The 27,929-nt window shown below is 34.7% G+C and overlaps 1 protein-coding gene across 6 annotated transcripts in view; it reads right to left on the minus strand.

Moving 5' to 3' along the window:
- The window catches only part of RAP1GDS1 (Rap1 GTPase-GDP dissociation stimulator 1), a 174,060-nt gene that overhangs the window by 54,347 nt on the left and 91,784 nt on the right, over positions 1–27,929 (minus strand). For 5 of the 6 annotated variants that reach the window (XM_010590453.3, XM_010590454.3, XM_010590452.3 and 2 more), the window contains 2 exons: positions 14,501–14,647; positions 2,089–2,217 (listed from right to left, as the gene is read on the minus strand). In XM_010590453.3, the coding sequence (XP_010588755.2) occupies positions 2,089–2,217; positions 14,501–14,647 (276 nt within the window). The remainder of the gene's footprint in view (positions 1–2,088; positions 2,218–14,500; positions 14,648–27,929) is intronic. The other variant, XM_010590455.3, reaches the window with a different exon arrangement.

Raw genomic sequence — 27,929 nt, forward strand, 5'->3', positions numbered from 1 at the left:
TGTACATTTTCTATAATCCTATAGGTGGATAGAGAGAAAAGACAGCGTGAAGCATGATTTGGACACAATATCTGAATTAAATGCCATGGATTCTTAACAGGCCATTAGCAAGAAGTCTCATTTTCTAAGGTTTTATTTTTATCAGTTATACATGTATCTACTTTAGAGAGTTATTTATGTTATAATACTTATGCAGTTTCCAGGACCTTCTCCCTCATTTCTTCTTCCTCAGAAGTAAGCACATAAAGTTCTTTTAGTTAAGTCATTGGATTAACTATAAGGATTAGGACTGTATCTACTTCATAGGGACCATGTAAAGATACGTGAGGTTTAGTACAGATCCAGGACCCTCTTTTACAGTAAGACTTCTATGACTAAAATCTCTCAAGGTCACCCTTCTTTGATTAAAATCGTTCTTATATTCATTTCACCATCAGATGGTTACAATCACTAATCCTTTCTCCTTGATTCTCCATTGAGAAATGGAGATCATGGTTCACTGGGGTGCAGTGTACCAACAACTCAACTTCTCGTGAGATTAAGCAGTTCTTCAGTTCCTGGAGTACTCAAAAGCTTTGGGCACATAAACATAAAAGCCATGAAAAGGTCCTCAGTGAGCAGCTGCAATTATTTAAGTTCTTATACAGCACAGTTTATCCAAGGACTACTACTCCCTTTTCTTTGCTTTGTGCTTACTATTTCTCAAGATATGGTGAGATAAAATTCAACAGTCTTAGCTTTTTATACACTCTTCTAAAACTTTAAAAAAAAAAAAGGGAGGCCCTCCTTAGAATGAAGGATGACTTTGTTGTAGAGTTTATACTCTGGAGCACCAATGCCCCACAGAAATGTAATGAGAGCCACAAATAGGAATCACAGATGTAATTTTAAATTTCCTCTTAAACACACTAAAAAATATATATATAAAAAGAAACTTGAAATTAATTTTAATGATGTGTTTTATTTAGCCTAACATATTCAAATTATTACTTCAACATGTAACCAACATAAAAAATATTGGTGAGGTATTTTACATTCTTTTTTTCATACTAAGTCTTTGAAAACCAGTGTGTATTTTAAACTTAAAACACACCTCAATTCAGACAATCCATATTTCAATGCTCAATAGCCATATATGGCTGGTGGCCATTGTATTGGACAATGCCATTCTAAGGACTACTTATATACAAATGTAAAATTAAATGACTTGTATTATATACTTTGATAAAAACTAAGGCACATTAAGACAGATTTGAAACAATCAAGTTTATGTTTCCGTTACAAAGTTATAAAGTATCAGTGTGGGATTATAATAGGATTTCTGTCTTACTTCTGTCAACTATACTGTGCACGAACTCCTACATCCCATTTTAATAATGCAAAACAATAATCTCATGAAAGAGTAAAGAAATGTTCTTTCATTCTTGGTCTCACTCAAATGATGGAAAAGAAAATTTGTGTTAGAGACTAGTATGGAAAAGAAGGAAAGCTGAAGAGAAGACACACACAAATACATGGAATATGAATGACTTAAAAATTAACTCTGATAAATAATTCTAATTCCCTTAATTAAAAGCATTGATATCAAGACTCTTGTGTATAGCCCATAAGAACATGGGTTTTTCAGTTAGAAAAACCAAAATAGAGTCCTGGTGCTTTCATTCCTTTATAAAGTAGGGATAATTAATAAAATAGAACTGATTTATTTGGTTTCACTATCCCCATCAACACCATTTGGCTTCACTAACTCCATAATAAACAATGTTCTTATGAACACAGAGTATATGAGAAGATGAAGTGCCCTAGTGGCACAGTGGCTAAGCACAGCTGCTAACTGGAAGGTCAGTGGTTCAAACCCACAAGCCTCTCCTCAGGAGAAAGATGTGGCAGTCTACTTCTGTAAAGATTAACAGCCTTGGAAACCCTACAGGGCAGTTCTATGCTGTCCTACAGGGTCACTGTGAGTCGGAATTGACTCGATGGCAATGGGTTTTTGATATATGGATTTCCAGGTTCTTAACATCCAAAGGAAAAGTTGTAAGTGCATTAATAAGTTAGTAACATTTGTGGTTCATAACTAGGACTTACCAAGTTCTGCTAAATTGCCAAATGCAACAAGACACATTTCTGTAAGAGCTGCATTTTGGCAATGGATGCCCAATAATTTCACTAAGGTAGGAATAACACCCATATTGATAAGCTGAGCTTGAAGGGAATCTGTAAAAAAGAAAAAACAAAAGTTCACATATTGAATGAACATTATTAAGAAGGAAACACCTCTTATTCTCCCTTTTTGACAATATTTTGAAATAGCGAACTCAGTGCTATTTCAATTATAGTAAAGGAAGACGAAGTCCATTCATAAGATTGTCTTGAAAATTTTAAAGACATTGGTTCAAAATGAGTTGAGTCTTCACTCTTTTCAATGTCCCAAAGAAATTTAGAAATAAAAACAATTCAAACAATTTATTAAATCTTTTTTTTTTTTTAAACAAGGTCTTATACCTTTTATATCAGGCTTTCAAAATGCACCAATAAGTAAACATCACTGGCTTTTAAATGAAAAGGTTAGACAAAGTAATATTTGCATTATAGGAAATCACAGAGTATATGAGAAGCACAGGAAAAAAGAAAGTTTAATAAAGACCAAGAAAGGAGAAAAAAGTCTTAGAATTCCTTAAAAGTTTCTTCATAATAAAGAATGAAAAGTATATAATAAACACACAAAAATTACTGGTTCAGAGTACTTGCAAGCAGAGAGTTCTTTGACAACTGTTAGGAAAGAATATAGTTTTAACAAGAAAAAAAGCAAGTTACTTAAAATTTTTTTCTATTCATAGTTTTATTTAATTATACTGACAGATCTTCTCAGTAAAAGAAAGGAAAATTTGGCTTGAGAGGTGAAGAGAAGGAGGTCAACACAGCCTTGTCATCATTGCTTGCCTTCATTTTCTAAGCGACTAATTTGTTTTAACGTATTAAACGTGCCTTGGATTTCCACAATTGTTCTTCGTGGACAAATGATAAAATACCTGCAGCAAAGTTGAAGGGAAATAAACCAAAATGAAAACCAACAGAATTGCCTCTTAGAGTAAGGTAAGAAAAAAGACACTCACAAGCCTATGCAAAACACTATTACTGTCAATAACTGGTTCGTTCAAAGATACAGGGATATTCTTTCAGTAATTTTCTTTTTCTCTTTAAAATTATACGCCATTTTCAAGTTAATTTTCCCCAAATTCTTTAAAATTACCGATCAGAAATCTAAAGATTTCTTAGAAAAGAATTCCTTTTATAGCACGCACCCCTTTAAGAGAGTTTTCTTACTAATCTTTTTATCGCTCTTCATGGTTAACTTGTGTATGAGAAGGTGTTTGGTGATTATCAGAAAGCAACATTACGCCAGGGCTGAGCTGCCTCACAGGCCAGACATTACTTCCCCAGTGGTCTTTATGGTGAAATTTTCAGCTTTTAGAGTGAAGTATGAAGAGAGCCAACAGAAGCTTATTGCTCATGAAAACTGATGAGTAATTATGGGTAACTACCTGGTTTGTTTTTTTTTTAGATGATGAGGGTACATCTATACTACAAAGGGGTCTATTACTAAAATAAGAATGAAAATTGGGTCCGAGAAAAAAGGAAAGTTGCATTTAGAGTTTAAATAGTCTAAAACAATTTCAAATTTTGCAATGGAATTATAAATCCTAAAAAGATGAAAAAAGATTTGTAGTATTAACCTCCCTGAATCTCCAGGTTCGTACACTAAAAAAAAAAAAAAAAAAGTAATGTGCTGAGTTAAGTGATTTGTTTTTCTGCTTTTGATGGTAAGTATTTTTTCTTAAATATACAATTCACCAAATAATGATTCACAATACGTTTTATCTTACAGGCAAAATATTTGCATTATATTATAGGGTGTAGTATTATACTTAAATATTCTATTGGCAGAACACTTGCATTATTGGTTACAGTTTTTATAATCATGCACAAAAGAACTTCTTTCCAAGTCAGAAATAATTTTGATTACTTACCAGTAACTAGAATTCTTTATTACTAATTCGGCCCTGCAGATCCTTGTTTTAGCAGTATTCGTCTTATTATTTATATGGTTATTTATTTTAATTACCTCTTCAAATATTGCAGAGCTGCTGGATCATTAAATTTTAGGTACGTAAGCGTGAGCACTAGCGCATGCATTGAGTGTGAGTCAAACTCCACTAGATGTCTGCATATATGTAAGCATCACACACCCCCTCAGTACTGCTGGTACAAACTATAAAAATCCAACAGTCCAGGGACACCAGAGTGTTAACAAATTTTGTGAAACGGATAACCAGCAGGGGAATGCCACTTTGAAGACCATGTTCATGTTCTCCTAACTTGGCTTCTCCACCACAAATGTCCCACTTTTAAAATATTACAAATTTTGGTTCAGGGAAGAGGGACAAAATGTTAAGAAATGTTGCAGAACAGAGCTTAATACAATCTTTGGCATATAAACCGAAACAGAAATACTTGATATTGTGGCAAATCAGGAGAAAAAGCAGCAAAGCCAAATGGCATATGGTATGAATCGCCATAATTCGTGAAAATCATGTTATTTGTAAAAATGTGTTTTAAAGCTACCCAGGAGCCAAATTAATTATATACTCACATACAACACACATACCACACACAAATAAAAAGAAAAATATGTAGTCATCCAATTGGACAGGCTCACTTTGGACCATTTAGGTGTTTTCTTTTATATCTGCTTCTACGATGCTAACAAAAACAAAAATTATACTCAATTCTACACTGTTCATACTTACTGAAAACAAGTCATTCTCCTTGGATAATGAAGGCCCAGAGGAGAAAAAAAGCTCTACTTAAACAAGATGATATAAATCCGTTATTTTTTAAACAAACAGAACAGTGGGTCTCAAAGTGTGGTCCATGGATCTCTGGGGGTACCTGACAACTTTTCAGAGGATCACAAAGTAAATACTATCTTCATAAAAATAGCAGGATATTATCTGCCCTTTTTTTTTTTACTGTCTCAACATTTGCACTGAGGATCCTAAACCTTTGGTAAGTAAACTGCTGGTGCCTTAGCATAAATCAAGACAGTGGCACCAAATTGTACTAGCAGTCATATTCTTGACCATCACACAAAGTAAAACAAAATGCATTTATTCTCAACAAAGCTTTTGAAAATTTATTTTTCACAAAAAATGTTATTTTATCCTAACGTAATGGGTTTATTATTACTCTAAAATGCAATACTGAATAATTTAAAATAATTTCTTCATTTTAATTTCAAATACAGTAAATGTCAATAGCTATAACTCATACACATATAACAAAAGTTCTTTGAGGTCCTCAGTAATTATTAAGACTATAAAAAAGTGTCTTGAGACCAAAAGTTTGAGAACTGCTGTCCTAGAGGATAACCTAATATTATTGGAGATTGAAAAAAAAAGAAACATGGGAGAGATTCTGAAGTTCGATGAAGTTTTTGGCAGATGTGATAACAGGAAAGAAAGAAATAAAATTTAAAAGCACGCTACGTATTCTAGATTTTGGTGCTCAGATATTTTGGGAGAAATCACAATAATAAAGAACCTGAATATCTCATCTTGCATGAATGATATCAGGAATGTGATTTTTAAATGAATGACTAACTGGAAAAAATTCTTAGAACCACAAATAGTTCTAATCCTCTAAATACATTTGAAAGAAAGTGAAACAACAGTAAGACTGAGACTTTTACGTCCCTCAACAAATACCAGCAACTCCAGGGGAATGTTTATCAGAGCTCAACAAACACAACAATTCACGAAAATGCAACCCAGGCCCATACACAGCAAACAATTACCATGTGTGAAAGACAGTCTTTAGACAGCACAATGTCATAAAAGTCTGAAGACTTTAAAAAACTGCTCCTGATACACATCACAGACAAATACTGACCAAAATACAGAATTACAAAATTACATAATATCAAGATGGCACAGGCCCTACATGATCTATGGGAGGAAGAGGAAGAAAGGCACTGAGGGGGTGCAATACAGATGCATATACAAAGAGATATAAGGCAATCAACACATGCGCTGGTGTGAACACTTACCTACCTACATTTGAATTTCAATGGTTCCAAGTTCTTCAGGTCACACTCAGGGAAACTCCAAAGAATGGAGATCTGGAGAGAAGATCTAAAGTTGAAGAACCTTTTCCCCCTGAGTTTTAGGTTTAATGTTTAAAACACTGGTATAGACTATAGGTCCAGGAAAGTATGCAGAGAATTCCAGTAACTCAGTTGAAGTTATATTGATCAATTACTAAAAGTAATATACTTCTTAAGATTATAAAAGATTTATCTCATTCCTAAGAAAATGCTCTTATAGACAATGTTATAAGGTTATGAAGATTATTGGTAAATAGAACTTAATGATGAAATTGTGTCAAAGACAAGACAGACACACAATTCAAAATACAGTTATAACATCTGTGTGTGTGTGTGTGCGTGTGTGTATGGCATATACACTACTCAGAGTATATCCAATATAACATTTCTATTTATAAACATAGGCTTGTATATAAACCCTATTAACAGTCAAAGGAGTTATTTACACTTGAAAAAAATGAAGACAAGCATATGCCAAGTCATGATCAGAGTTCTGACACAAACTGGCTAAAAACCACTTGGGCGTAATACAGATTGAAGAAAATTGCCCTTGACTAACGGCATTATTTCGAGCGCTGGTGGGACAGTGGTTAAGAGCTTGGCTGCTAACCAAAAGGTCAGCAGTTCGAATCTACCCGCCGCTCCTTGGAAACCCTATGGGGCAATTGTACTCTGTCCTATACAGTCGCTGAGTCAAAATCGGCTTGATGGCAACAGGTAATGGCATATTTATATTTCCCAAAAAGGATATGAAAATTAAAAATTACGTAACAGTGAAGAGCTTTTGAGTTTAATCAAGTTTTAGCTCTCTAATAACACTGAGAAGAAAACGAATTTAAATAAGCCACCAAGGGAATGATTAGGGGCTGAAAACTTTACACAAAAGACAAGTGCAGGTACAGGCAAAGACTTTCTTTTCAGTTTCTTTTTAGTATATTTTTACTGACTGATCAGGACAATGGAGAACTTTTACTCTAAACCTAATGTTGAGCATAGAAAACTGGAGATATTTATGTGTCTTTAAAATTAACTTTAAATCAATTATTTTTAAGCAAAACATGCATTATGTGTCTTGGACCCAGATTACTCTTTTCATTTAAGCCCCAGGTGATACATTTCAGTGTTACATAGCAATTTGGAAAGAAAAAAAAAAAAAAAGAGAATAAAAATTCATTAGTATTAAGAATATGAAAGGTTTAAAACAATACATTTATACATTTTTGGTTTTTTAAAAGTTAACAAAAAATAGGAAAAGAGAATTCAAAACTTTCTGGGTTCTGTAACAGTCTCTATAGAGCAAAGTTTTCCTTCTTGGAAAAATTTTAGATACAAATGATAAAATTAGGTGAATGGGTGTAATGTAAAACAACTGAAACAACAGCAAAAAACCCTAAGCAAAAATCACAAGCAGTAAGAAAAACGTTTTATTGTTAAGAGATCTACCCATTTACTGTTGCAAGTAACTCATGTAACACACAAAACATATTAACAAGATACACCTTTATAATCATAACTTTCCAAAATCCAGCTATATCCCAGTTTTTCAAAGAGTAATTTAAAAAAATTCAACATAATACAGGCAATATAGGCAGTTCAGTACTAAATGGATTTTACTTGTAGTCAGAATACAGAATTATTTATTTTTATAAAAGTTAATTTACACATTAGAATTTTCTGCTTGTAGTTTCTCTCTGAATGGACTTCTTATGTGGCCTAAATTAGGCATGCACTGATACTTAGCTAAAATATATAATTCAACTGAGTTGTTAGGCTTAAGTTTTTAGAGCGCCAAATGTCATTTCTGGCATTTATAAACTTGTGCACGATTAGATCATGTACTTGGTCCTTGTGCTCACAGAGAATACCATCACATTTTAACTACTGTAGTAACATCAGTATAAACACCAGACATTTGAGAAAGAGTCAGATTTATTGTTACTATCTGAATATTCATTCCACATATAGGTATTCTTGTACAGAGAAAATCTCCCTATGTGCTTCATATGCTGACATTTTATCAGTAAACTGAAATATAAGCACATATTTATTATTACAATATTAAAACTCTGCAATAGTTAATGATGGCAAAACACACACACATATACAAAAATACACTGACAAAATAAGAGATCAGATGTTCTAATCTCTGCATAATTTATAACATAAGATAAAATAAATGTTAGACATTTTCAAAACTGTTTTAGTTACTTAATTCCATTCAGGCCATGACTCTTCCAAGAAAAAAGTCCAATTTGGGAATTCTATACCTTTTGTGAGGATGAATTAAGATTAGAAAGCCATCTTCGCCACCTCGGAATTTTACAATAGAGGATAAAAATCTCCAAAATAATACTGAATAACATCTATGATTAATCAGTCACCTTCAATCCAGATATAAAGCAAATAAAGAAAAGAAAAACATGTTAGAGAACGAGGATTCCCAAACATATTTTGTTCCTCCATTTCCCTCGGTTAAAAGTGGACCATCTATTCAGTATCAGTCATAATGCCAAACATGTTATCATGACTGCAGAAGCAATCTAGCAGCTGAAGATACTAAGGAAAATATTACTTCTGCAATATAATACCAAACTTCAACTATTAGGCTACTAAAATCATTAACAAAGAAACCGTAACAATGATTTCATTTTTGTGACAAAATTTCACATTTATTCTTACATCGAGAAGTTCACTCTACAATGGCCAAAGCTGAATATTAACTCCAACATTCGACAATGTGAAACTCGACTAACATGTGCATTTGGTGCACCTCCACTAAAAACCAAGTTCTCAGCCTGCCCATTCAGTGAGAGTATTATTATAATAATCATCTAGGAAGATCAGGACTAGAAACTAGCCTTGTCTAATCGGTCAAATTTAATAGACTGAATCAGCAGGAGAGATAAAACAGCTCTCTTTCAACAAAGTAGTTAGTTTAAAATGTCATTTGTAGCTGAACTTCACGAATGTAACCTGTTTCAAAAAACTGGTAAGAAAGCTCTGTTGGACCAAGTAAAAATTCAGAATTTTTTTACAAAGAGAACAACAGTTAGTAAATAAATAATTTATATCTTATTAATATTTTTAAAAAGCCTAATAACTTCTCCACTGCAGAATAAAATCTTAGCCTACTTTTTATTAGAGGGACTAAACATAACTCGTCTTAAAAAGATGCTAGCTTAAAAGTACATTTCCTGTGCTTTTATGAACAGAAAATAAAGTAGAATATTAAAAAAAAATCATATCATTAATCAAAAATACAATGCTTTTGACTGAGATGATTTTAGGCAGTAAGGTTTTAGTACTCAGTAAATAAATGGAATTATTAATGAACTTGTACCCAGAGTAAGTAAACTTTGGAAACAGTTGTTCACTCATACAAAGCAAATCATTTTCTAGATCAAAAGATACATTCTAACACCTAGGAAATTGTTCTTTCTCACCTATAATAGAAAATATAAAAGCGTTAAGAGTGTGCATGTAGCTTACTCAGGCCAAAGTGTTTTCAGTTGGAATTATTCCTAATCAGTTTCTATTCTTCCCATTTTAAATATGAAAAACAAACTAAGTTGATGCACTGACTTCACTAGGAAAATGAATAAAATGATTAAAACTTTGAAACTTTTGCCCCTGGCTGAACTGAAGGTATGAAATTAGCAGCTAAAATTAATTACATACTAAATGACTAGAGATTAGATTAAATTAAATTAGAGAAGAAAAAATACAGTACAGGCCTACTTCAAACAACTGAATGTATTATGCTTAATACTCACATTCAATTGTTATGCTTAAATAACATAACCCAGGAGTAGCGTTTCCTAAATAGCATAGACTGTCACCCTTCAACTACAGCTCAGTTATCCCAGCAGCAAATGAATGTGAGAATTATCACGAGAGTATCCCAGAGAGAGTATCCCAGGTACCACAAAGAAAGAGAAATTAGTATTTCAATAACAAGGAGTTATTAAGATATTAGAGCTCATTTGTAGGTACTACATACATTTTTATGCATATGTATACATAATACACATATATCTATGCAGATATATATGATAAAGATCACACGAAGAAATCAGTCATAGATTGTGTATGTTAATTTTAGAAGGAAACTAATTTTTTCTTCCCTGATGATGTGTTTATTGCCTCTACCTTTCTTATGGTGCAACTTTTGCAAAACAAGTAACCTTAGTTTTTGCTTTACTGCTTTTCGTTATTTATAACTTTATTCAGAGTTATAATAAAACTTTTCTCTCTATAATAAACTTTTCTCTTTACTTTGTGTCTCTAGTATGATATATTAAGAAAAAATCTAAACTTTCAATTACAGGGTGCCAAAGAGGTATTTATTAATTATGGTTACTTTTAATATAACAATAATGATGGCCACCAACATACTTACAAAGTTTTAAATTATCCTGGTCTCTAGTGCTTTGCTTTAGATCACTGTTTAGATTACCTGTTTGCTTGTATTCAAACTTACAATTAACTATCAAGTAAACAGATTTATCAAGTTTGTGGATCACCTACTGTAAATTTTTAACCATAGATCTGGTATCTACTACTATCAGCATGTTTTAAATGCCACTTTCTGCTGCTTGCTGCCCATCTATGTAAACAGGGAATATCAATGCAGTATGCAACAGTTTATAATGCTTCTAACTTTATTAAAATGTATTCCAAAAACTATTTTTCCACTAAGTGTTGATTTTGTTAATAAAAAATTTTAGACAATACTAAGCATTCAGAAAAGTGAATCAATACTTTCCAAAATCCTACTATGTCCTAAAATACTATTATGTTTGAAAATAGCTGGATAACTGAGCAAAATTTTCAGTCTTCACTGCAATGATTTGTTTTTTTTTTTTTAATCAAAGCTAGGAAAAAAACAGACTCAAGAAACTTGAGAGAAAAAATATCTACAATAAACGGCCCGAGTCTCTTATTTATAGAACTAAAATTTTAAAGTTATAACTAGGTGAAGAAAACTTCAGGAAGTTCAGCACATTCCCTCAAACTCAAACATCAATGTGCTCTTCTCTAGCCACAATCGTTAAATATTCAGACTATTTTGGCAAGTCAGAGAATTGAAAAGTAATTTTTATCCATGTGAAAAACAGGTATGCTTTTCCAAAAAGGATGAATTTGGAATGATTATTTACTAAAGAAAAGTTTTTAAAATTTCTGTCTTATTCTATTTAAATATGATTTTAATTATAAAATACTGATCCAATTTCTCTGGCTAAGCAATTATGACTTTTATTACTCACATATTCCATACTTAACCTGTCTGAGTGGAGAAACTCTTAATTGTTTAATCAGTGAGGAAACTTGTAATATACTTGTACTGGACCTGTATGTTAACTTAGGACTTTTAGGACTAACAATTTGCCAATGTTGTTTATGAATAAGGCTTAAGTTACTGGGACCAAGAACAGAGTAAATGTTTCTGCTAGAGTAGAAAGGATAAATTTATCATTCAAATATTTTACTCATACACTAGCAGAGGCTTGTGTATCAAAATTCAATAACAGACATAAAAAAAACCTGATATATCTGTGCTAATGAAACATGCCTCCTGAGTTTAGAAATCTTGTTTTTTTTTTTTTTTGGTCTCAGTGACTCACTGAAGTGCTCAGTATCAATACGAAATGATATGAAGTTAATAAGCCCCCAAAACAAAAGCCATTGCCGTCGAGTCAATTCCGACTCATAGCGACCCTATAGGACAGAGTAGAACTACCCCACAGAGTTTCCAAGAAGCACCTGGTGGATTTGATCTGCTGACCTTTTGGTTAGCAACCACAGCACTGAACCACTATGCCACCAGGGTTTCCATAAAGTTAATAAAGACCCGATATTTAATTTGGTAAGTTTTTAAACACAAATTTTAAAGAAAAGAGTAAGTCATGAGATACAACAATAAAGGATATAATTTATGTTAAAGAACATTAAGGAGAAAAAGGAACACTTCGTAAAACTATGATCCTCAGTAAAGACAGAATGTAATGAGGTGGCAGAGGAAAGAAGAGAAGAATTACAAGTCTGGCATTTGCTTCTTTACAATACTAAAGATTGCTTCTATTTTATCTATTAAGTTTTGAAAGCTGCATTCAAATTGTAGCTTTTAGAATAATAACAAAAACATTCCTGGTCCAATAATGTTCTGAGAAAAGCTGATACAGCTTTCCAAAGTACTTAAGTTATTCTTTAGGAATACTTGCGCACTAGGAAAAAAACCTTCTCTCAACAAAGAAATGTACTATGCGTTTACACTGTGCACTTTGCGTGTTGTTAATCATTACATTCTCAGTACGTACACTTTTTTAATCCCCAAATTAGCGATAATTTTGAAAACCATTTGGCCATTTGATACGATTTTGTATAAATTTTTGAACAGTTTCTTCAAAGGACAAGCTAGTTCAAATGCATAGCGAGACCAATTCTTCATATCTTACAGCTGCTACAATAACTTTATCACTAGTTTCTTTTATTCATCATGCTAAACCATTCTGCCACTTAGAACTTGTCTTACTTTCTCAGGTGTCCCACTTGAACTGAAATAGGAAAAGGAATCAACATGAACAATTGGCAAATGACTTCTTAGCACAACTCAGACACCTGTGTTTTATGGTCAAATTTCGATTATTCATTTTGTGGATTATCCGGACTCTCCTTTTTGTTTCTCCTATTCATCTTTAGGACACTTTCTTTTAAAAAATAATTTCATCAGAGGGCAGGAAAAGTAAAAGTAATTACCTCTATAAAGACTACCATTTATTATCAGCTTAATATATGAGTTGGAATTGGCTCGACGGCAACAGATTTGGTTTTGGTTTTAAGTTTAACAGGCAAACCACTTGATGAACAAGAACTATTTTTTATATTGTTATGGATAATTTCAATTCAGAGGTTTAAAAGTGGTGACCCTCAGACAGGATGCAGCCTGAAGATATGCTCTGTTTAGCTTGTATATGGTGTTAAAAAGGCAAATGTAATCCAACATTTAACAACCAGAAGATGTCACATAAAAAGCTATATATTCAGTTTTTACTCTCTCAAATCAAAAGATTCGCAGTACTTGGCCAAACTGTCACATAGAAACTACTGGCTAGAGAACACCAGCTCTCCTCTTTCAATGGGATGTGGACTTTTCAATTTGCCACGTAACACCAAGGCCAAATGTCAGCAGCTATTTGTCATCATTATTTAACTCTTTTTTAAGTATTTCTAATTCCTTTTCATTATTGCTCAGACCCACAACTATGAAAAGTGAAAAAATAAAAAATACACTGTGCAAACCTATAGGACAGAGTAGAACTGCCCCAAAGGATTTTCAAGGAGCGGCCGGTGGATTCGAACTGCTGACCTTTTGGTTAGCAGCTGAACATTTAACCACTGTGCCACCCGGGCTCCAATTATTTTTCATTATTACTCGGACCCACAACTACCAAAAGTGAAAAACTTAAAAAACATGCTGAGAAGACCATATATTTCCAGAACACATGGAAGTAAAAAATAATATTACATGCTTAATATGCAAATAAAATGTGTGTCTGTCAAAAGACTACAACTTCTCTGCCATTATGAAACAAACCATAGAAAAACTTTTTTGTGCTAACCAGGCACCTACAGGAATTTCAGTTTCTGATCCACGCAGTAATTCATATAAGATAATAAATGAATGAATGAATGATACACCATACTTGTAAATGTATAGTGAAGGCCTTAATATTGTTTTTATGCTCAATTAACAACCATATAGGCTATCTGGTAATAGTTGACCTACCATTTGTTGCTAGATTCGAAGAATGTGCTTTAGACAGAAAAGAAACTGCTCTTTATGAGTATTTATTAAATTTCCAAATTCAGGTATCTGCAATTACTCTGAACTTCATTTTTCGAAGGACAGCTTTTAAAGTAATGATATTTTAATTCTTCCAAGGAGTAAATCTAATAATTTAGATAAAATAATTTTACTTATATAGACAGTGTGAGTGTTTAAAAGATACTCCTGGAATTAATATACAGTAATCAACATGAAGCTATTTTAATACTGTTTACTGAAAAATATTGATAGCAAAGCTTAAACCATACCATAGTTTTTTTTTGGCAGGGGGGAGGTACTGATTAACATAGGGCAACCTTTCAAAAACTAGTCCCATCTAGTATATTATACCATTTTGTATTTTTTAAACATTGTATTTTAATATTGGATAATTGTCAATTTTATATGCCACTTATGAATTTTTATTCATTGTTTCTCTAGATATTTTTGTTTTATACTATAATAAAGATGATTTTTAAAGATAAAAGCAAGTTTTCAGTTTTGTTTACCATTCTCATTGCTATAGTTCATCAGCATGCCACAAAAGACAGTCAAGAGCTTCTCATTGGCGGGATCTGTTATACCGCACAGTGACCTTAAATGGTCAATTACAATCTGTGCACCACCTGCTTGGTCAACTGCACTTCTGCCCTCATCTGTAAAACAAAGAGTTAAATTAAAAATAAAAGAAAAAAGAAATGTACCTTACAATTTCAAATACAAAACACAACAGTGTTATTCCTTATTTAGTGAATAAATAGAAATTAAATCTAAGCAGGACATTAAACATGTCTTCTTGGAAAAACAAAATAAAACAAACAAACATGAAAATGGGAGTGGATGGGGAAAAGAAACAATCAAAGATTACTCTCATTGGCATCATATAGAAGATAAAGGAAACTCTTTGTGCTCTAGGAGTTTATACCATGTGAAATTTTGCTCCTCTTTGTTTCACAAGTAACAATTCTGTGTAAGAATGGAAAAAAAAAAAGGAACTAAGTGATATTCTACCAGTATAAATTTTTTTCCCTCAGACTAGAAGCCACTAAATATATCTATCACTGGCTTTTAAAGTCAGTTATTATCAAAGAAAACAGTTTGGGACACAGCATAATTCTAGATCACAACATGTAACTCCTAAATATTAGTATTAGTCTTCTTAATGGCATTTTCTGTAGTCCAGAAGTGTGTTCCCTTTTCCAACTCTTGATGGTTTATGTTTCAGTTTTCCTTATTCCCTGCATTATAAAACACACTAATAAACTTCATCATAACAATCAGTGGTCAACTGAGAGTCATGTGTATCTTTCATTATATGTACCTCTAAATTACATAGAACAGACGTCATTTAAGTGTTAGACTATATGACTAGCTTTAGATTTTCTAATCTTGAACATAGGAAAGAATTTATTTCTAAATCTGACTTACTTATATAACATATAACAGACTCTAGAACAGTGCTATTCAAAAGAAACATGAGTCCATATGTAAATTAAAATTTCTAGTAGCCAAAATGAGAAGGTAAAAAGAAACGGGTGAAAAAACTTCAGTAATTATAAATCCCAAATATTATCATTTCAACATGTAATTAATATAAAAATTACTAATGAGGCACTTTACATCCTATTCTTTGTACAAAATCTTTGAAATCCAAGTGTACTTACTTGCACAAAAGTGAATTTACATCTCAATTCAGACTGGCCACATTTCAACTGCTCAATAGCCTAGCATAGCTACTGAGTAGCGACTGGCTGCCATACAGGACAGCACAGCTCTAGAAGCAGAGCAAAAGAAATGGCTCACAAAAGCAATATAGCTATGGAGTTGGTAGGCAAATAAATTTTTTTTTTTCATTTTCCTAGTAAAACATGTCATATCTTTATAATCTTTATAATCATTGGTGGGTCATATTAAACAATGGAACTTAATATATCATTTCTTATGGTTCATATATAGTAAGGCCTCAGAGACACTAGTTTCAAACTCTCAAAAAATTTTAAGGCAATCCATGGTAAAAGGAAACAAAACAGTATTTCAGTCTTATGTTCATGTAGTACTATTATATAAGTGCAGGGTAAGATCCTATGATAATCAGTTAATAGTAAAATTACAGAAACTTCCTATAGTGTCAGATGAGAAAACCAAGAACGTCAATCAAATCTCAATTAGAAATCTAATTTCCAAAGTCTTACTTCCCAATAACATAAATGGAAATTATCTAAAATTACTAGATCCTTTGTGTGTGGATGATGTCACAAAAAACTGAACATTAGGATTACAAATCTAAATTTTCAGACCTTCAATAACATAAATGTAAAGTATATCCCATCCCTAAGTTATAAAACTCAAATAGTATTTAATTGCTGAGCAAATATGGCTTTTAAAATACAACTTGTGCATACTCAGTACTCAGAAAAAATCTTACAGAGCAGCTAGACTAAGCCTTAATTTCATTTACTGGAAAACTAAGGCTTAGAAACTACATGGAGCAGAGTTGCACTGAATTTTAAATGCTAGGGTGACTTCCTGTCAACATGTTCCAAAATTTCAATAATTTAATAAATTTTAATACAAATTTATTTAAAAAATTTAATAATCCAATAATTAAGAACATAACTACAATTAAAAGGCAAATTAACTATTTGTGTTGCAGAGTCACAAATGTTTTTCTTCCCTTTCTTCCATCCCTCCCTTCTGTCTGAATTGTCTGCAATATAGCTCTTTACTCATGTGTTATCAAGAGTAGGCTGAAGAATATAAACTCAATCTCTATACTAGAAACTACATCATGACCAAATTTGAGAAGAAAAACAAAGCAAAACAATAATGGACAGTACAGCTGGAAAAGTATTAACTATCATTACAGGAATGTTTATGCAGTTTTTTTGACAAGTCAAGGAAATAAAATGAGAGAATTTTAATGATGTTTTTAAAAGAATATGAGGATGCAAAGGATTAAATAATAATGCTGCATTCTTTTACCCTACCAGAATCAGTGACAGAGTCAGTGTTTAAAAGGATCTTACAAAGCACTTTAAATACATATTAGAACATCTGTAATTCCAAGAATCTGTATACACCTAAAACCCAGTGCTGTGGAGTTGATTCTGACTCATAGCGACCCTATAGGACAGAGTAGAACTGCCCCATAGAGTTTCCAAGGAACGCTTGGCGGATTCGAACTGCTGACCCTTTGGTTAGCAGCTGTAGCACTTAACCACTATGCCACCAGGGTATAGGGTTGCTATGAGTTGGAATCGACTCGACAGCACTGGGTTTGGTTTTTTTTTTTTTTTTTTGGTATACACCTACTTCTCACTTACTACCTTGTTATCTGACATTTCACATTTACGACTATAGCAAAAAAAAATAATCTACTATCCAACTATGTTGCCCGTTAATGAGGCAGTGGGCAAGGCAGCAATGGCTGTGGAGCCTTCCCTTCCTTGAGGAGGGTCTCTGGGTGGCCTGTGGTAGGCTGGGCTATGCTGCCCCGCACCTTTTGCCAGGGGAGGCCCCACGTCCACCTGCCAAGAGGAGCTGGCCTCCTCCGTGACCACAGCCTCTGGGGGGATGTGCAGGTAACACTGACCCAGCAGGCACCTGTTCTGGGTTCCCAGCTCTTAGGTGGCCTGAGCCCCTGCGATTCAAAACTGTGGTGGGGTAGAAAGGGAGGAAAGAGAGAGACATCGGAGAGGGTGTTTGGAAGAAATGCACGCGAGTTTAATGACATCCCAAAATGAGCCAAACTGGGCTTGAAGTCTCAGTGTTGGTGGGGCCCGGTGTGAAGTCAAGCTCCCAGTGCCCTTGCTGGAAGCCTCAAGCCTTGGCCCAGAGAGCACAGCAAGCTCCAGGGATCTTGAACCAGGGCTTGCAGGGGTAGGAGTGGACCCCTGGAGGCAGCTCCTTGAGGGAAAATCTGACCCAGCACAGGAGGAAGGTGAAGTGGTTAAGCCTTGGGCCCTCCAGTCACACAGCCTGGCTTTATCCACCTTTGTCTCCTCCAAGCCTTCTCCACAGAGGAATAAGCCATAATTGGACTCATCACAGTGAAAAGCACATCAGTAGTCTTAAGTTATTATTTTTATATTTTCTAAATAAAAAAAAAAATCAGACAAATGGATCACCTGAAAACAGAAAAAAAAAAAAACCTCTCCGTTTTAGTGTAACGCCAATTTTCACGTAATGCAATGCATGTTCTCTGGAGCCTAAGCATGTTGATAAATAAGAAGTGTAAGCTTGGTTTTCTACAACCAAAGTAACTCTACAGTTTTATGTTATTAAAATATCATTATTGTTGATTAAAAAATAATTTTCAAATAAAAACAAGTTCTAAAATCCCTGAATGTGGGTTCTTTTAACTCTCCTCGTAATAAACGTCTAGCTTGTAAGCCACCCTGAGCTGTCACCTCTAGAAATATGATTTAATTAATTTTCCATCATTATGAGGTATCCAACCAATGAATAAAGTGTAGCCCACCAACTCTCTGAGCACTGCTATATTCTTCAATGGTGACCTGTCTCAGAGTAGTTTCCAGTACAAGAATGACCTTTCTTCACCCTAGATTACCAGCAGGGCTTTAAATGTAAAGGACACTGTATTTCCATTGCTCTTCAGTAGCCCACAGCAGGAAGCAATAAAACATGCGTGTGTCATGGTTATTTTGAGAAAAAGTGTTGCCAGGTAGGTATTCTATTATCAGGAAAAGTTATACAATAAGGCTAAGGAAAGAACCTAAAAGCAACAAATGAATACAACTATTGTGACATGTGTTATATAAAAAATGTGTTATATAGTGCTTCCTCATTTCATATTTGCCCTTATCTCCCCAAATAAGACTTCCCTCCTTATGGGGACTACATATTTACCTTGTGGGTAGCACATGCCTAATACACAGCAAGCATCTAGTGTTTACTGAAATAGGGCCTATGGCTAGATTTTGGTAAATTATCATTCACCCTAAGGACAAGTATGTGGATAGGGAGGTGGGGAGGTAAGAGGGGGAGCAGGTATGAGAATATGAATGAAAATAATTTGCTTTATGTTTTTACCAACACAATATGGTTTACATCTTTGTTTTTTGAACTTTATTTGAATAGAATCTGTTGTTTATATATTTTGTGCTTAGCTTCTTACAGTCAACATTATGTTTGTGAAATTCATACAATTTGCTGCATGCTTCCTTGCTGTATAATACCTATGGTATGACTACCCCACTATTACTTGTCTATTCCTTTATTATTATTTGAGATGTTCCCAAGTTTGGGCTTTTACTTACAATGCGCAAATGGAATTGCTGATTCATAGTCTGCATACCTTCCACTTTCTAGATAATGACAAAATGAAAAACAGGTTTCCAAAGCTAGTGTATACTTCTTCCAGCAGTGTGTGAGAAATCCTGTTGCTACAGTCCTTCGCTATCACTAGGTATTATTGGATTTTTAAATTTTAGGCGATCTGATGGGTTAGGCTGAACCTCTTCCAGAATATATGACGAGCAGGTTTGCCTACAGGTCACTTTTCTATGCATTCAACAGACAGTTAATTTAGTGTCAAGAGTATACAGCATGTACATGGGAAAAAAAATAATACAACAGTTCAAGATAAGAAGGGGAACAGAGATAATTGAGATGGATGGATAGATGGATGGATGGGCAAGTGGTTGAGTGGATATTCAAATTTAAGGAAAAAACTGAAAGAAGCTATTAGAAAATAGCTGACAAAATTAGTTAGGAATGATCCTGAAACTTTTTTACACACACGCCTATAGAAAAGCCTTATAACGACATCAACACACAAACACACATATGTTTATTTCTATTATCACCAACATTTCAAAAAGAGAAGTAAGAAGGTTCAAGCCTGGAAGACTAAGGAGGAAAACTGGGGAGACAGTCTAATACTGGGGGAAAAACACTGGCATCTGACCTGGATTTAAAAAATCTCAGCCCTACAACAATTTCCCAGCTGTGTGAACTTGGACAATTAGTTACCTAAGTTCTGAATTTCCATTTCGTCAGCTATGAAATGGGGATAATGATTCTTCCATCTCTGCGGGTGCAGTAAGAATTAAACAATGTAAATGGAAATACATGGGAGCCCCTCCCTAATACACTGTCTAGACACAGTAAGAACTCAATGTTTCCTTTTCTTTTTATTCTTAAAGTCACTTTTATTTGGTTTGACTATAAATAAAATCAAAGTAGGCTCAGAAGAGAAGCTCATTATATAAAAGAAGTCCATAAACTACAACAGTTACTTTATCTAAAATTAATTTTTCAAAATACTAATTTTTTTTTACAATTTAAAAAGCCTTCAATTTTCATGCTGCCTTCCACTTCTGTGGCTTAAATACTACATTTTTCTTATTCTCAGAAATTCTCAGTGTCAAATACAAATTCTATTGTAAAAAATTATATCTATATACATATTGATATTAGTTTTCCTCCCACAATTTTATTATTTAGATAAAAAAGAATCTTGGTTTCTTATGAGAAACCCTGGTGACACAGTGGTTAAGTGCTTAGCTGCTAACTGAAAGGTCAGTGGTTCAAACCCACCAGCCACTCCATGGGAGAAAGATACAGCAGTCTGCTTCTGAAAAGATCTACAGTCTTGAACAATCTATGGGGCAATTCCACTCTGTCCTATATGGTCACTATGAGTCAGAATCAACTTGATGGCAATGGGTTTGTTTTGGGTTTTGGTTCCTTATGCATTCATCTGCTCAAACTACTTATTCCCTACCAGAAGTTATACTCTTTTGTAACATCAGGAATGGTTACTACGGTAATGATTTTAGGATGGAGCACAACATAAAATTATGACTACATTAGAGAAATAACAACAGGAGATGGTCATACTAATAAGACGATTTCATCTAAAATGTGTTAAAAATTAATACTGAGAAACTTGAGAAAACAGTGCAGATGTGGAGACATTATTGTTGAATAAATAATCTTTTCTGATTTCAAAGTTTTAGCAACTAAAAAGAATTCGTCTTTAACATTTTGATGTGTCATGTATTTGTGAACTGCCTCGCTCTGTGTTCTATAACCGAACCCTGAGTGGCACGAACAATCTGTAGACAATTCCTAACTCAAAGTTTGCTGGTTTGAACCTACCCAGCAGCCTACGAAAGAAAGGCCTGGCGATCTGCTTCCGTAAAGAATACGGCCAAGAAAACCCTCTGAAACAGTCCTCCTCTGTAACACGCTGGGTCACTATGAATCAGAACTGACTCGATGACAACAGGTTTTGTTTTGTTTTTATAGAACATAAAGTTCTAAAAAGGCTCTCCTGTGGTGCAGTGGTTAAATGCTCAGCTGCTAATCAAAAGCTCAGTAGTCTGAATCCACTAGCCACCCCCCTGGAGAAAGGTGTGGCAGTCTGTTTCCGTAAAGATTACAGCAGTTCTACTCTGTCCTACAGCATCACTACCAGTCGAAATCAACTAGACAGCAGTGGGTTTGGGGTTAAAACTGCAAATGCTTTTTTTAAAGTCACTGGAGGCCAAAATGAAAGCTCAGGCACTAAGGAGCTAGATACAAAAAGATTTTTATTGTAAATGTACTTCAGAGATAGCAACGCTGTAATTAGTGAATTAAGAAAGTAAATTATAAAATAATAGTATATTTCTTTTTTTCTCATATTTTCGCTCAGGTTTTTCTTAAATGATGATGATTAACGGTGAAGTCTGCTCAACTTGACCAAAGTAAAAGATGACACTAAGAAGTACACAAGAATAAGACAAGATAATGTTCTACATCCTAGACTGGTGAGTAGTGTCTAGGGTCTTAAAAGCTTGCGAGCAGCCATTTAAGACACAACTATTGGTCTCTACTCATCTGGAACAAAAGAGAAAGAAGGAAACCAACGCCTCAGAGAAGAAACCAGGCTGCAGGAGTAATGGCTCACACGAACCACGAAGCCCTGAGGCCAGAAGAACTAGATGGTCCCCTGCTACCACTGACAACCATTCCGACCAGGGACAGAGTAGATGGTCCTGGACAGAATGGGAGAAGAATGTACAACAAAACTCAAAGTCCTAAAAAAGGGCAGACTTAGTGGACCACTACAGACTAGAGAAACCCCAAGACTATCATCCTTTGATATCCTGTAAACTTGGAACTGAAGCCACTCTGGAGGTTACCTTTCAGCCCAATAACTGATTGGCTCATAAAACAAATTACCACCTGTGAGTACTGTGCTCCTTTTAAATAATCATCTAAAAGGAGCCCAAACGGCCAATATTTACCCGAAGCAAAGATGAGAAGGTAAGGGGGAGACAGGGAAGCTAGATAAATGGAAACAGATCAGAATAGAAATAATGAAAATGCTAACATATTGTGAAAAATGTAAACAATTACACTGAATAGTATGTATACAAAGGGGAACCTAATTTGCTGTGTAAACTTTCACGAAAACTGCAATTAAAAAGAAAAAGAAAAAAATTGTGATGATTAAATACCAGCATTTTAAACTAGAACTTGGAAAATCTGAATTCTAATTCAAATTTCCCTTAGTAACCAAAAAAATACTATTGAAAAAAAGGCACACTGAAATAAATATTCAGTTCAGCAAGACAATAGCACTTTTTTGGCTTTAATTGAGAACCTATTTTTGAGGATTCACTTCTGAAAAGGTCTTTGGCACCTTTCCCCCAAAATCTTTTTAGGGTAGCCATGAACTTAATAAATATTAACATCAATCTATATCACAGAATAGCTTCTAAAATGCATATTAAACAGAGAAGTCAACCGGCAAAATATATTTCACATGTAATTGGCTCAGAGCTGAAAGTGGCATAATACAATCACTTGGTTTTCATATCCACATCAAAACTAACGGAGAGTCACAAATCCATTCATTGAGATCCATTTTGAGAGTGACAGAAATTTCTAAAACCTTATGCCTTAAATAACAATACTTGGAAGCATAAGAAAAAGTAAAAAACAAATTATACAACCTTTTCTTTAATTTTGTAAAATTACAGGCAGTCCCCGGCTTAAGAACATCTGACTTACCGACAACGACTACTTGCTCTTTAATGTTACATAAGCCTGCCCTCACTTTGAAATGACTGACCCAATCCCTACTTGCAACAAATTCTTCATCATAATCATCTTCACTTGTTGCACGTGCAGCTTTTAAAATGATGAAAAAGGCTTCCAGCCTTTTCTTGCACTAAAGTAAGGCTAAACAGAACCGTATGCACCTGTTCCGACTTAACTACAAATCTGACTTAAGGACTTAAAGACATAGTTAGGAATGGACCTTAGATCTCATTTGTAAACCCGGGACTGAAGATACCAGTTACAAGATCCTTGTTTTTCCATCCTCTACTTTCAGACTCATGATCGTGTCCATCTTCTCCAACCATTTTAAGCACTGTATTTTTATGCAAATAATGGGTGCCTTATGCATTTGTCTTCCGGCTGCTTCCTCCATCCCCTCCGTGAGGTATTTTTGTAAGTGCATCACGCTACTTTTTTCTATTAGGCACATAAATGGTTTAGAAATGAGTCTTTGCTCCATACGCTAAGAGTGATAGTGATGGATGCTTTGCATGCTAGTGAGCAATTTGAGACTTAAAAAGATGTACTTGTCAACAGCAATCTACAGCTGGGAGAGACACAAGAGGACATTAGGAATCCCTGTGTTCCAGGCATACAAGGATGACAAAAGACTGAATGGAAAGCAGGAATACTTGGAAAAGCCCTCCAGTACCCACAGACCCCATTCTAAGTACAAGGTAAGAAAACCCACTACTAAAGCAATCTGAAGACTGTACTGCATAGAGATAACGTTGGCAACAACAAAACCCAGACCCAGCTCAACTGCTGACTAGATTAGCTCAACCCCTAACCCATACTAAAAGCCTGAAATAAAAAATGTATTTCCAGTTGTAAATACTGTTAATCTCAATATCTACTGTTTTTTTACACACAGCGTCCAGCATTCTATTAAAAAAAAGATATTTTAAAGAAGAAAAAACAAAAATCCATTGGCAAGAGATAAATCATCAACAGAACTAAATTCAGAGGTGACCTGGATGTTTAAATGATCAAACAGGGACTTTAAAGTAATTATGATTTATATATTAGAGTATACAGTGGAAAAAGAATAGAGGTAGAATTTTGCAGAGAAATGGAAACTCTAACAAAGAGTCAAAAAGAAATGCCAGGAATGAAAAACATGGTATCAAAGATGAAGAAACACTGAATTATCTCAAGAGGCTGATTAGCAGACTCAACAAACAGAGGAAAGGCTCAAGAGAATTTGAAGACAGGTCAACAGAAGTTAAACTAAAACACAAAGGAACAAAAAGGATGTGTTGTGGGGGGAACCCAGAGCATTAAACAAGAACTGAGGGACAACAGCAAATGGTCACACATCAGTGTAACAGAAATCCCAGAAGGAGAAGAGATAGCAGGATAGAATAAATATCTAAAGGGTAAATGGCTAAGAAGTTTTTTTCAAAAATAATCAAAGGCATGCCACAAATCTCTAAAACTTAGAGAACCCCAAACAAAACGAGAATACATATACTACACATGATGATATAATATTTGAAGGTAACCTACAATAAAAGGGAAAAAGGTACAAAGAGTAGTTAAAATAAGAAAACAACCAGAAAGACAGATTTTAAATCAACTATATAAAAATCACACATTAAACACATATGGTCTAAAAAACTAACAAACCACTTGCTGTCGAGTCAATTTCTAACCCTATGTGTGTCAGAGTAGAGCTGCACTCCCTAAGATTTTTAATGACTGTTATAGTTCAGAAGTAGATTGCTAGGCCTTTCTTCTGGACGGACTAGAACGACCAACCTCTCAGTTAGTAGCCGAGAGAGAGCTTAACCATTTGTGCCATCCAGACAAGCCCATATAGTCTAAACCTCCAATTAAAAGGTAGATATGGTCAGACTGGATTAAAAAAAAAAAAAAAAGAAACACACTACCTACAAGTAACTTAGTTATAAATAAGGACATTAAGTTAAAAATGAAAGGATGGCAAAAGATATACAAACAGTAAACAAAGGAAAACTGGTGTGTCTATGTTATCAGACAAAGTAGATCTACTTCACAACAAGCAATATTACCAAGGATAAAGAGGGACATTATTCAGTGATAAGGGGTTAACTCATCAAGAAGGTAACAACCCTAAATGTATAAGCACCCATCAACAGAGCTTTAAAATATGAAAACCTGACCAAACTGGGAAGAAACTGACAAGCCCATAATTATAGAAATAGGTGATAAAAATTTGTTAACTTAGTATTTTTTGTGGCAGGCACAATGGATAATAACAGGAATATTAAAAAGTCCTTGCTTTCAGATTTTCTATTCCAGTTAGGAAAACAGAGGAGTAAACAGAATAAAAGGTTCAAAACAGTTTTATACAGTGTTATGGAAACACATACAAGGACAAATCAGGAAAAACGGAGAAAGGTTTACATAAAACTTCACAGAAAAAAAACGTTCATTAAAAATATATTCGCCTACTATCTACCTGGTGGCATAGTGGTTAAGCGCTACAGCTGCTAACCAAAGGGTCGGCAGTTCGAATCTGCCAGGTGCTCCTTGGGAACTATGAGGCAGTCCTACTCTGTCCTATAGGGTCGCTACGAGTCGGAAGCGACTCGATGGCACTGGGCTGGGTACTATCTATAAGTAATGAACTTACAATAACAGGCAGATTTACATGGTAAAATGTGTTTTCTCCAGCTCATCTATATTCTGAATAGAAATAGTATTTCCTTATTCAAAGGACTGATTATTTACATATATAATCAGTTTAATTATGGTATTTCAACACCAGAGACCAAATTAGCACTCATTTTCATGCCTTTATCAAACTTTTTTGGAGGTTTTTTACTATGGGTGGTATAGTGGTTAAGTGCTACGGCTGCTAACCAAAGGGTCAGCAGTTCGAATCTGCCAGGCGCTCCTTAGAAACTCTATGGGACAGTTCTAGACTCTGTCCTATACGGTCGCTATGAGTCGGAATTGACTTGACGGCACTGGGTTTGGGTTTATTATGGGTCAGGAACCTTGGTGATACAGTGGTTAGGCACTCATCTGCTAACTGAAAGGTCGGTGGTTTGAACCCACGAGCCACACCACATGAGAAAGATGTGGCAGTGTGCTCACAGAAAGATTTGCAGCCTTGGAAACCCTATGTGGCAGTTCTATTCTGTCCTACAGGGTTACTATGACTCGGAATTGACTCGATGGCAATGGGCTTGGTTTTTTTTTTTTTTGTTTACTATGGGTGGATCAATTTATTTAAGCATTGGACTACTAAAAAAAGGCTAGCAATTCAAACCCACCCAGAGGCACCTTGGAAGACAGGTACCTCGAAGATATGCTTCCAAAAGGTCATAGCCTTGAAAACTCTACGGAGCAGTTCTATTCCACACACATGGGGTCACCATTGAGAAGGAATCGACTTGACTCGATGATGAGGACAACAACGTGATTCACAGTTTCAGAGCTAGGTGCTAGAAATACAAAGATAATTTACAGTTCTATTTGGATGAGGGGAAGAAAAGAGAAATGTGAAGAAAAACATTTAAGCAGTAAACGCAATTATGCATTAAGAGCACAAATAAGGAAATCTGTTTTACCTGGAGGAGTCAGATAAAGATTCATGGTCATGATTCTTAAAAGGTCTTTCAAGCCCTTATTGTTTATCAAATGATTTTAAATACTGTGGATTTTTTGCTTAGATTATGATTGGAATTTTTTTCCTTATTCACTCTACTGAGGAAAAATTTATGTAAAATAAAACTACATATATTTAAAGTGAATAGTTGATGAGTTTCTGACAGTACTATACACCCTGGAAACTGCCACCACAATCAAGATATTGAACATTTTCATCACAATCGAAAGAGTCCTTGTGCCCCTTTGCAGGCCATCTCTCCTGCCTTTGGACCTAGGCAACTATGGATCTGTTTTCTATCACTATATATCAGTTTGCATTTTATATAAATATATTCTGTAATACATACTATTTATGCCTGGCTTCTTTCATTCAGCCTGATTTTGAGACTTAACCATAGCGTCAGTTTAAGTGGTTTGCTGGTTTGTTCTTCACTGCTGATCGGTAGTCCATTGTATAGATTTAAGACGTAATCAATACTCTGTTAACCTATGTTGATGGACCTCTGTGTTGTTTCTAGTTTTGAGCTACTGCGAATAAAACTGCTTTGAATATTTCTATGTAGGTTTTTAGGTATCAAAAATTGGAATAATGAACTGAAACTCGAACAGCTTCATATCTAGGTGTGATGGTTAAGGTCAGTCAACTTGTCTGGGCAATGATTCTCAGTGGTTTGACAGTTATGATGTAGTCTGTCAGGGATGTAATGATGTAATCACCTCCATGATGAGATGTAATAAAATGTAATTACCTCCATGATGAGATCTGCTATGAGCAGCCAATCAGTTGAAAATGAGATTCTTTTGGGGCGTGGCCTTCATCTGATATATATGGACTTTCTGGAAAAGCTCGCTGCCTTTTGCTTGCTCAGGATACTGCATCTGGTGAGTAATCATCTGACCGCTGGTTCTTGGGATTTGAGCCAGTGGCTTGCTGTACTCCCACCAATCTTGGGATTTATTGGCCTCTGCAGCCTGTGAGCCAACAGCCTGCTGTCAGACCTGCTGATCTTGGGTCTGTCAGCCTCTGCAGCTATATAAGTGAGAAGTCTCCAGCCTGACGCCTGACCCACAGACTTGGGACTTTCCACCCTCTACAACTGAGTGAGACATTTCCTTGATATAAATCTCAATCTCTTTCTCACTCTCCCCCCTCCCTCTCTCTCTATATATGAGCTTCATTGGTTTTGCTTCTCTAGAGAACCCAGCCCAAGACACTAGATAAGCACAGGGCTTCTCCAAAATCAATTCAGTCAGTTTAGA

The sequence above is a fragment of the Loxodonta africana genome, chromosome 5 (genome assembly GCF_030014295.1).
Source record: "Loxodonta africana isolate mLoxAfr1 chromosome 5, mLoxAfr1.hap2, whole genome shotgun sequence".
In the NCBI taxonomy this organism is placed as follows: domain Eukaryota; kingdom Metazoa; phylum Chordata; class Mammalia; order Proboscidea; family Elephantidae; genus Loxodonta; species Loxodonta africana.